The sequence below is a fragment of the Engystomops pustulosus genome, chromosome 1, assembly GCF_040894005.1.
Source record: "Engystomops pustulosus chromosome 1, aEngPut4.maternal, whole genome shotgun sequence".
Lineage (NCBI taxonomy): Eukaryota > Metazoa > Chordata > Amphibia > Anura > Leptodactylidae > Engystomops > Engystomops pustulosus.
Genome location: NC_092411.1, coordinates 231,139,079 through 231,151,497, shown reverse-complemented (window position 1 = coordinate 231,151,497; position 12,419 = coordinate 231,139,079). Strand labels below are relative to the sequence as shown.

The 12,419-nt window shown below is 33.1% G+C and overlaps 1 protein-coding gene across 4 annotated transcripts in view; it reads left to right on the top strand.

Annotated features, from left to right (window-relative positions):
* The window catches only part of GRIA2 (glutamate ionotropic receptor AMPA type subunit 2), a 125,766-nt gene extending 114,748 nt beyond the window's left edge, over positions 1-11,018 (top strand). For 2 of the 4 annotated variants that reach the window (XM_072120674.1, XM_072120682.1), the window contains one exon: positions 1,451-11,018. In XM_072120674.1, coding sequence (XP_071976775.1) covers positions 1,451-1,606 — 156 coding nt within the window. In that variant the 3' untranslated portion in view covers positions 1,607-11,018. The remainder of the gene's footprint in view (positions 1-1,450) is intronic. The other 2 variants (XM_072120652.1, XM_072120644.1) reach the window with 1 other exon arrangement.
* The last annotated feature ends 1,401 nt before the right edge of the window (positions 11,019-12,419 follow it).

Sequence of the window (12,419 nt, the reverse complement as noted above, 5' to 3'; positions counted from 1 at the left end):
TGTAAAAATATGGGAGACAGCCTGTAGAGGAAATGGAGTGAGGAGAGTTTTGCAAGAGAGACACCCCTGAATGGATCTTTTTTTCTTAAATTGGATGATCAATTTAAGACTAATAATTGTTCATAGTTTTAAAATCAATGTAAAAACGGGAAATGTTTGGTAATCTCTGATAGGAAACCCTGAATAAATTCTTATTCACAAGGTTTAAAAACTAGGTCACAAAGGAAGCTATCAAAGTTCAAAAATAAATTAAAGGTGTATTCTCGTCTGGGCATTCACATTCAGTTTCATTAATATGCCATATATGATTATTTCTTCAATTAGATGTTATTAAAAAAAATTAAAGAAGCCTGTGTGCTTGGATACGACCACCTCTGCTGGAGTGATTGCACAAAGAAAAAAAAAATTTGTATATGAAATGTCCGGGAGTTACTGCATATCTCACAGCCGTCCTGTAGTAATGAACCCTGAAGCCAGGTGGTCAGGCAGGACTCAATAGCCCATGTGTGGCCACCACTGCCAGAATGTGAGGTGGTTATATCCGAGGAAGCCATCTCATTTCTAAGGGACAATGTGGCTACACTTATGATAAATTATCTTCACACAGGAACATTTTTTTAAATAACATCCAATTGAAGAAATTTTAACATATGGCAGATGAATTTATTTAAATGTGAATGCCCAGATGGGAATACCCCTTTAAGCTATATGTTTGACTTTGGAACATTGCCGACCTACACGATCATGAATAGAGCCCAACCCACACATTTAATAGTGAATCAGAAAATGTACCTTTTTCATTAATATCATTCAATCAGTCCAATTCCTCTGTGATATATAATTTTTTCCCCACTATTCTTGCCTTGTTATATTAGTATGTAAATTACATCTGTTTGGTTGTTATTTCAAAATTAAGGCAACATGGAAGCAAATATGTGATAAAAGCATCTACACTACCATTCGGTTTGTTTTCATACAGAATCAAAAATCAGTAAAGATAAGATTCCAGGATCCATAGTCTAAATCGGTATCTTTGCTGTGATGCTGATGGTGAACTAGAGAACAATTGGACTTATCTAATTTTCATGTCAAATTGTAATATGATTTAGAGACAGCTGCAGCCTTATCTTTATGCCATAAATGAGACATTTATTTTGTATATCTGTCACTTAGTTTCTAAAATCAGGCATAGACCACTAAGTTACCCTTAGTAAATCTACCCCAGTGTATTTAACATACACTCTCAAACACATGTGAATGTTCAGAAAACTAACCACATAACATTTCTATAGTTGCTTCTAACCATTTTCGATGTGCTTAAAAATATGTGACTAGTGTTCTGCTGCATTGTTGTTCTGTTAAATCCAAGAAAATACTGTATACATTTTTTAAATATGCCACAGTTTTTGCTGAAATATGTTACATTCTTTATTTTCATTTTATCTTTAAGATATCTTTCAGTGATGTCATGAGGAACAAGGCAAGGCTGTCAATTACAGGAATTGCTGGGGAAAATGGACGTGTTCTGACACCAGAATTTCCAAAAGCAGTGCATGCAGTGAGTCCTGGCATGAGAATGAATGTCAGTGTGACTGATCTCTCGTGATTGATAAGAACCTTTTGAGTGCCTTACACAATGGTCTTTCTTGTGCGTTTATTGTCAACGTGGTGAAAGAGGCATCCAATATCTTGAAGACTTTTTATTTTCTGAACAAGAATTCTATCATCTCTGTGGATTTCATCTTGAATAAGAAAATGGATGCTTGGCTGGAAATAAAAAGGGAAACAAAAATCTAAAGCATAAACACAACTCAATTTTGTACACTTATTCAAGATGAAGCTTGACTGACATGCACAGCTAAAATTGGAAGATCTGTTTAATCTGACTTAAATCGTTGTACAGGCAACACACCAATTTCTGAAACAACCGTTGTTAGTCTCTTGATTCATATGACTTAAGCACACTTGACATCAACTGCATCAAGATGTGACATTTTATAAGATAAAAAGAGAAAAAAATAAAACATTAAACATGGAAAAAAAAATATTTTTTGGTATTTTCGAAAAAGGAAACAATGGCTTTTCAATAAATTGCTTCCATTCTGGTTGTATATATATATATATATATAAAATATTATAAGAGGAACATAAGGGTTACATCATTAGATGCATATTTTCAAAGCCAAATATACATTTGCTGAAGAGAAATGAATCCTATATAAAACAATGGGGTTGTGTAACAAAGCATTATTATTATTATTGATAAAAGCAAATCAGTTCTGTATATTCTAATCTTTAACATTGATGTTACATTCAGAACAATTGATAATGCTCAGTATTAAAAATAAAACTTTTTTTGTTTCCTATGATTGATCTCCAGAATGAGCGTTTACCAGTTCAATCAGCTTAATGTCTGTCATGATTTTATTTCAGTGATCTCAGTTTTTTTTTAAAACATCAAGAGGTAATGCGGTTAAGGCATGAATGTTTTTGTTTTCTGTAATTAGGTTGAAAATGATGATTTGTATCAAAAAGATGACATTGTTTTAAACACGAGAGACTTCTTACTTTGCTGGAGCCCCCTGTGCAATAACCACAGGAAAAATTCTTATTCTTGATAGTTTAGTTATACATTAATTACTCTGATCTGTTGTAGAAATGATTTGGCTTAAGGTTTCACAGTACATGGAATTAATTTCAGATCAGATTTTTCTTGATAAATCAAAATACAATAATTAAAAATTGTTTCTCAGTAACTTCCCCAGATCTTACTTACGTATGTAATAACTGTGCTACTTGCAACAATTTTTAATATTTTTTTTTAATTCCATGTCATTATCTAGTTAAAAAAAAACAACAACTATATTTTTTATGTTAAACTCTGGCAACACGTTTCACTCTTTAAATATTACATTTCATCATTCTCATGATAATCCTTACAGGCAGGATTGCAATGAAAAGTTAATCCTAGAGTAGACGATGCCTCAAAATGCTCAGAAGATTCACTTTTGGTTTGAATCGTAATGGTCATAATGGACCTCTTAAACACAGATATTTTATACATTTTTTAGGAATTTTTTAAAAATTTTCTCTTGCTCATCCCCACTCCTTAAACTGTAGATTTAATGAAAATGTAATCTAGCCATTTTGAAAGATTCATCTTGAGTGAATCAGAAAAAAATCTGATTAGAGTTTGTGCCTGTAAAATGTCAGATTCATACTGAATCTACAAACCAATGAATAGATTCATTTATCACTAGTAATACCTATATTTTACAATTAGAAGAAGGTAACACTGTATCACAGCATATAATATAGGTGCCGGAATGAGTGTACTTCTTCCTCTTCCCAATGACCCTTGCACTGGTCATTGGACTTAAATAGATGAATAGATTCGTTTCTGAAAGAGGATTTTTATGTCCATGTGTCTGCTGTAAAGAAAAAATAAAATGAAAATGTTAGGTAAAAATCCTATATTTCAAAGTATAGTTAAAATTAAAAATAATTAATTTATGTTTCTTTATTTGAAATCATTAATGTTTTAATAGCGGTTCACCTACTGTAATTTCATTATTCTTTTTCACCTAATTAATACTTTTTACACAAATTTATCAAATAACAAACGGCCTATTCATATTGTTTTAGCTTAAAGTTTAAATAAGCCTTAGGTGGATATTGCTATAATTCATCTTCTTTACAGAATCACAATGTAATATAATGACTTTTGGCTTTTAATTTTCAGAAAAAAGAAATTATATTTGGGTTTGTAAGGAATTAATTGATCTACTTTAATTCCTTACAGATTATACTATATGTGCGTTCCAAATAGTTGTAATCATCAATGTACTGTGCAGATAGGACATGTATTGATATAAGTTCACCATTTCAACAGTATATTTTTAATGTAAATCACTTTTAATGTAAATCAAAATTTAAAAAATTTGACAAGTTATAAGTTGAAATGGTCATATTTGTCTCAATAAGTGTTAAATATAGCCCAAAAATGAGCCATATAGCCGCAGGAGACTCACAATGAATAAATATAGTGACCTTTCTTAATGGGTATTACAATGATGATGGGGATGAATAAAGTTCACATATTTGGTTTTGTTATATATAAGAGTGCTTTTTTGGTTAAAAAAAATGCAATTAATGGAGTAAAATAAATTTTTTTGCTATTTTTGCTTGGTTTTCTCTATATAAACCTTGAAATTAACAGATACTGCTCCTATTTTGGTAACAGATGAAAACAAAATATATGGCAGAAAGAAAGGGTCTATTTAAACTTAGTATCCTATTCATATCGTGCCCTTAATATCAATGAGAAGCTTGCTATTTATGTTTTCCAGTATCCCAAGAGATCACTCAGTATTACCAGTGATTTTATACTCCAAAACAATACAATATAGGTAGTGTGTCCTTACATTTTTATGCTCAACTATTATTTTTCTTATCATACTTGTGTATATTCTCTGATTACAAATATATTTTAAAATTTATTAAAGGGTTTGCTTGAGATTTCCATAAAGTTACAGAAGAGCAGAAATAATACACTTATGATAATTGCTAATGCTCATTTATGTTCAATAGTTTTACTAGTCTCACCCACAGTGTCAAAGCTATGACATGTTTGCACTTTTTAGGAATCACAATATAGTTTTTTTTTTAAAAATTAAGAAACGTAAAATTGTATATCACTCCGTTTTCCATGGCAGCAGGGGTTAGATAAAAACATTAACAAATTACTGTAGAATCAGACTTCACAGGATTTCTTTGTAGTCTGTAACCAGGGAGAGTAAGGACTAAATACAGTTGGAAGTTCAAAATGCATGCTCTTCTTATAGAGCCTTCTTAAGACAAATAGATACAACCATTCTGTCATTCCTATATAAAAAGTACAGTGCATGATTTTCCTTGCATCATAGTGATATATGATCCAAGGAGTCCATGTCTGCCGGCCGAACAGCAACTTCGACACGGGGCCTTAAAAGGAGAAAACTGGGATGCAATTAAATTGTGTGCTAAAGAAAAGGGGAGATTCATTTTCAGTTGGCATTTGGGAGGGCAGACATTAAAAAAGTGAGTAAGGCAAAAATATTAGATGTATTGCTACTAAATATTCCGGTAGTTAGCTTAAAAGATGTTTATATACAATGATATTTGTATAAATATGCCAACTTTTAATATTTTTAACATACATTTATGACATAGTTTTGGCTTCTATGGGTTAGTTACTGATTTGCTTGATTAGGTGGCCATCATTTAGTTACATGATTCACAAGATCCAGCCTTTGTTGGTAGAAATATAATAATAGAATAAAGTTAACACTCATCAGGTACAGATAGATAGGTAGAAATATACAGTTACTGTAGCTTACACACATCAAGCACAAGGCCCGTCGGCCGAATTCATCCCACCACTTCATTTTATATGACACTCAAGTGAAAATTTAATTTTTACATGGAGTTCCACTACAGTAATGACCAGATCTTTATCGGAGCTCCTACACCCAGGCCTTCAAAATTCCTATCACGTAAAGGTAAAGTGTCATCCATTCATCTTAAAAGGTTATAAATAATAACTGCTTGATTTGATTTTCTGATTCATACCATAGTTCTAAGATTATTTGGCAATATTCTATAATGCTATAGTCAAGAAATATACTGTAGGATACAAATGCAAATATGAAATACATTTAATCTTGTGGTCACATGTTTTGTGGTATTTCAGAAAACCTCTGAAATTCTGAGCGAATGAAGAACATTCACTTTGTAATGGCAATTTCTCCAGGTCAACATATTCCTATTTACTGTGGTGAATTTTTGGAAAAAACATTTTAAATTATTAATCCTATTTCAGTGTACCATGAGCTGTGATTCCAGCTACATGATCTCTCTTGAAAGTATTGTTCTTTCCATAGTGTGTAGAGCCTTTCTTCTGCAGTTGTGACTAATAGTTCATTTCATGGTAAATGGAAGAGTTGACCTGTGCCCTAGTATTATACAGCTGTTGATGATAATATCTGCAGAACATTTCTCATGATGAATGACCTTTATGTGCAAGACCCTTTCCACTGAATCCATCCACTTATTTCAGTTTTATTGCACAGGATTCTAGTATTGATCTTTGTACCAAGATAACATAAAGTGGCCCACGCGCAAATTATTTGGATATAAACGCTAACTTGACAGGAAAATTCTTGCTGAATAACTTATTTATTCCCTAGTTTGGTTGCATCCATATATTTCTAGCTTCTATAGACAGGATGTCACTGCCTCCTGAAAAACTGTTAAGCCTGAGATTACTACAGCATTTAGATATGTTTCCTGCCTACTACTACTGCCTTCTCCAACCTTCTTGATTCTCTATATGTCTCCCTATATAGAGATTGATGCTTAAAGTAGTTGGGCACTCTTAACCAGGAGCATAACTTAAGGGGTGCAGAGGGTGCAGTCGCAGATAGACCCAAGAGTGTCATAAAGTGTCATTTTACAATATAAGAAGACTAGTACTATAAACCATACATTATTGTCGGGTCTTGGTACCAACTTTGCACTGGGCCTATCAACTTCAATTTCTGCTACTGTTTTTAACTTAAGTTGCCCATGTGCCTTTACTGGCCTGTAGATAATCCTTGAATGTCCATCAAGTGATTATGCAGTCCTGCTACTTACTTTTCTACTGTGTTGTTTCTTTACACCTATAAACACTGCTGAATAGGTGGAGCCGAAGCAAGAGAGTGTGAGTCATCCTGCTCTCTCCCCCTCCCTCTCCCTGTGTTTATCAGTGTGGACAGACTGTGAGAAGAGAAAGAGAGGATGACATCACATGGACATCCTGAGGGAGTGACAGAGGCGGTAGTATGCATACTTACCCCGAGAAAAGAGAAAAGCTGCAGCAATTTAAGGAGGCAAAAACACAAGTAGAAATACAGAGAAGATATTTTTTGAAAAGTGGCCACCCCCCTTAAGATTACTTTCTCATTTAAGAGAACTGAAGTAAAATAATATACAAGTAGTATAACACTGTAATTTTATGTATGATGTGTGCAGAAATGTCCCTTTTCATTACTTTCGCCTACCGGCTGCTTGTTAAAGCTGATAGGCAGGAACCTATCACTTCGGAAGCAGAAGCAGTGAATAGTAAGAGCAGAATGAACAGGAGACTATGGTAGCTATGAGGGTAGCTTTGTAACATTTTTATCACTGATCAGATGTGGGATTCCCCAGCAGATATATTGTTCAGCAGGAGGGAGAATGCCGATTTTGTTACTTTACATATAAGGAAAGTGACATCACTGGGGAAACACCCCTAACATTGGCAGCAGCCAATCACTAACTACTGCTGTTGTTCACTCTTACCCCGCATTCAGTTCCTAATACTCTGAAACGCGTTGTGTTCCGAGACCAGTAATAAATGATCCTCTTAACCTTACCCTACGAGTCATCCTGAATCATTGTGTGCGCCACATTTGATAGTACCCTATTCACCTCTCTACCTCGCATTCAGGCAGGGGGAAGAGTCAATGGGCAATGTATCCGACTGTGCATTTCTAGTTAGGACATGTTGAGAATCTGTCCAACGTGTCCTTACAGGAAAAAGCGAGGTGTGAACCCAGCCTTATATCATTTCAATTTAGCTACTTGTAATCTGACTGTATTTCTTACTTGATTCCCCCCTCCCTATAGACTTTTATTTTGTGTTTCCAATGTCCAGAATTTAGCTGACATTCAGAATGACAGAATTTAGCTGACATTTCAAAGTGACATTCAGTTTAACAAGAAGGAACAAGTAAAACAAAATATATGAGTAAAAAAGAAAGGCATATTTTACAGATAAGATATATTATAATAAAAATATATTGGTTGTACTATTTACTTATGCAGTTTATGGAAAAGTTAGTGACCAGTTAAATAAAGCAAAAAATATGGAGTTAATTTTTATTTGCCTTTGCACAATTTGTTTTTATTTTTCAAAATAAATTTGTATAACACTCTGATCAGTGACCTTTCATTATAGGTTTATACTTTATACTATTAGCACATAGTAGTTTGGTAGAAATTATTTTTTAGATGGATTGTCTAAGCAAGTGGAAACAATACAGTGATCCAATTATCAGAGGGCAGAATCACTCCATTTTTTTTTTTAAAGTTGAAGGATCATCGGATATTTTATTTAATAATTGTAGGTCATGGTGATAGCTCAACTCCTGCTCACCCCCGATAGACTACTACTACACATGAAGAACAGCAAGATCATAAGTATTTCAATAGTTCCTAGTTACTGTAGCTTTTCCGTCTTCCTGCTGTAAAGCAAATCCCACCAAAGTATGACAAAATGTATTCGGTCATAATCCCATCAAACACAGATAAAAATATACAATAAAAAGTTTATGAATTTGTTTCAATATATATTTTATACATATCAAGTATCATCAAAACAAAAAGAATAATAAAAAATATTGATCCAAAATTTCGATCAAAATCCATGAAAATTGTTATGTAACCTCCTCTAGTCATAATTTTTTTATGAAAATGAACCAATCCTTAGTTTTTAGATGAGTACAAGCAGTAGCTAGTTGTAGTTGCTATTTTAAAAGATTCAGATTTGCTTCGGTACCTGAAATCTAGTGAGTGAATCTACAAACTAACAAAAAGATTCACTCATCTCTATTTCTGATGTAGACACAGTCCTGAATTATATTCTTGGCAACTAACAAGATATAGCATAAAAATATTAATAGTTTATTAATTCAAGAATAAGTACATATGACAGTTTGGGAATGAACATTCCAATTTATAAGTACCGGAACTGTTAAGTTCTGTTTCATAATTTTAATGATTATGAGTCATAAATTTACAGCCAATTTAAACAGCTTCAATCCTGATAACTGTACTTGTACTTTGGTAAAATTGAAAATGTTGGACTTTTTTTTAGCTAATCAAAAATACAAAATATTTAAAGTCTTACTACAATTGATTAATTATCAAAAATATTTAAAGGATTTGGAAAATGAAATCCATATGTAGAAAAATATAAAAAAAATATGATTTTTTATATGATTATTGCTCAGTTAATTAATAACCATCAAATAAAACAAATCCTTAAAAATCGTATAGGTTATTGATTTTATTGCCATGAAAATAATTAGAAGTAACGCACATTATAATCAATTCTAAAGCTGTAAGATTGTTTCAATTACATACCAGCCTTATCAGGCCTCATTGTTCTTTAAGGTTTTGAACTCATTTAAAGAACTATTATATGTGCTTCTCAGTAGGATACCATACACAATTATAGGGCCGGCATTCTACCAAAAAATTGGCTAAAATGTTCCTCTCACTGAATATAGACATAAGGGGGGGGGGTATTTATCATACGCCGGCACTCGTGCACCAGTGTATGATAGCCCGTCGCAGCTTTTTAGTAGCGTGATACATCAAGAGACTGAATTCTCTTGATGTATCTGGGGGGGTCCTGCCCAGTGTTTACAGTAATGTCCCGCACCAGCCCACTCCCAGCCGCCTGTACCCTCCACATGGCCACTGGCGTGAAGGTAGCTGATTCGGCTAAATAATCGCAAGTCCTAGCAAGAATCTAGCATTTGCGATTATTTCAGGACTTCTACACCACTGACGTGGCTCAGAGGCCCTGATAAATATGCCCCAATGTCTGTATGTATATAAATAGCTTTGGAATGATGTGTAAAGTTATATTTTACTGTTTTATAAACATAATATGCTAAAATCATGTATATAATGTAAGAGTATATAAATTGCAGAAAATGCAGACTGGGTAATGCACATATTTCTTAAAAATCTGAAAAATAAAAAAAAATCTATGATGAACGTTTGATATTCACATTTTGGTACGTTATCCAGTAAACAGCATATATAAGAAAATGTCTGTGTGTACTTTAGTGAAAATAAGAGTACTGCCAGCAGTTTGAAGAATCATTTTGCATAAAAATTAAGAGAAATCATTTTGAAAAAAAATCTTGTATAAATTTGCAACTGTCTTTTTAGGTCTCTGCTTAAAGAATTGTTTGGGTTATTTATGTCACATAAATTGTGTATATCAGTACAGAAATGCAAGTATCTAGTTCATGTATACAGTATCCACATAGTCGGTATCCACATACAAAACATTACTATGTAGATTGCAAAGAATGCCAGTATTTAAACCTACAAAAATTCTAAATTATATAACCAACATAAACACTCATCTACCGATAAATTACAAATGGGTTAAAATGTAAGCTTAATAAAAGCAAAGGAAACCCTAAATGTAAATGCTTTTTGCTTGATATTCTCATGAGCTTTAAGAAATACTTGTAAGAAAGGTGCTTTTCAGTAGCTCTAGATAGCTTAAAGTTAATTTCACTGCCAATTTTTTTTGTTTTCTTTCTGAAACACTAATCTATTTTCCTACTTAAAGTATAATAAATGACGTATATGGACAAAATGAAAAAAAAATAATATTTGTAGAACTTTTTTAAAAGTCTACTCCTTAAGAGGCAATGCTAATGACTTCAACATTTGAATCTCAATGTCATTTTTCTGGCTTTGTTAAACTCAATTTGTGTAATGAATAATAAAATTATGGAAGCGACCTACCGTATTCAAAATCTATGTTTGTTACATTGTTGAAATGACGACTCATTGCTGTGGAATGTGAATGGTACTTTTTTTTTATTTATTACCGCTGTCATAGAAGATTGCTTAGGAACTTTATGACTTATTATCTTGTATTATCTGATAATACATGACGGCGCCTTAATAAATGCAATGTTTTCTGTATGGATTAACATTGAACATCAAATTAAGGAATGACCAATCAGAAAGGAATTGTCATGTATTAAGATTGCCATGTTCATTTCTGGCTATGTATTTTTGTTTTGTGATTGAAGTGCCTTTGAGGAGTGTACTTTGAAAATAAAAGCTAATAAATGGAGAAAAGTCATCATGATGACCCAACAGGTCAAACATAATTGACTCATTAAAACAGATATACTTAATTTCTCACATTCTCATCTTTGGTAACAGAACAAACGTTGTGTTTTTGTATTTCATTCCTTTGTGTGCTTTGTCTGTTTGGGCTCTGTTGTGTCATTTTTGTACATTTTATGATATGCAGTGAAAAGTTTCTAGACCCTATATAAAATCCATCACGTCAAGTTCACAGATAGGATTTGGAAATCACAATAATGAAGGTGAATAAATGATAAAGCTTTGTGGGATGGGCTCAGTTCTACAGACCACAGGCTCTCTTCAAAATCATTAATAACCAAGGTACCAAAAGTTTCACCAAGTAACTTGGTAATCTTAAAATCATCCAGAATTACTCAGATTTTTTCAATTAGTAGAGTTATCTGCTTCTGGAAAAAAAGTGACATACCCTATTTTCATACCGAGCCAGTGCCAAAAATCCCATTGTAAAAAAAATTATATTTCAATTTGTTCTCCCAAATTTCACACAAAACAGACTTTAAAATCCTTTAACTAGAAAAGTAGAAAAAAATGGGTAATAATCCATCCATAGCCATCTGGTACTAATATGAAATAAAGTAAGGACCGGCACAACTTGAAGGAAATCTACAGATATTCTTTGCCAAAAAAAGTTCTTTATTGTATAAAATGCATCTTCAAACACAAGGAAACAGATGGGTTAATGCGTTTCGACATCAAGTAAGACGCTTTGCGTTGAAACGCTTTAACCCATCTGTCTCCTTGTGTTTGAAGATGCATTTTATACAACAAAGAAAGTTTTTTTTTGGCAAAGAATATCTGTGGATTTCATTCAAGTTGTACCGGTCTTTACCTTATTTCATACTTTAAAATCCGCCTCTTAATGAAATCCTGAATAGAATTTTTATTTCTATTCAAAATCCAACTCTAAATCTGCTCTATGCACCAAAAATGTAAGGCTAAGCCTCAGCGGTTTCTACCACAGTTACACACATGGATGATGGAGTTTACCCACATGCAACTCAATCACTACTCACTTTTGCCAAATACAAGTATTGAATGGAGATATTTATAAGGGCTTCTGCGCCACTCCTGTGGTGTAGAAGCCCTGATCCTGGGTGTTAGCAAACACCCAATGTGTTTGAAGAAAGATCAGCCCACAAGCAGAGATCTAGAAAACTGTGAGGAATTGATACAGAATGGATATTGGAAAATTGTGTAACTTTTCATTATACAATCAATAAATTGTATTTTCTGAAATGGGACAAACTCTTTAAAGGTTGACTGGTCAGCATTTAAAGGGATCCTACCACCACAAATCTACCTATAAAGGTAGATTGGGTGGTAGGTGGATCGATGCCCTTTTAAGGGCTAATCCTCACGTCCCCGCAATTTTTTGGTAACTTTTATCAAATGTTTATGCTAATTTTATTATGCGGCTACTGGGGCAT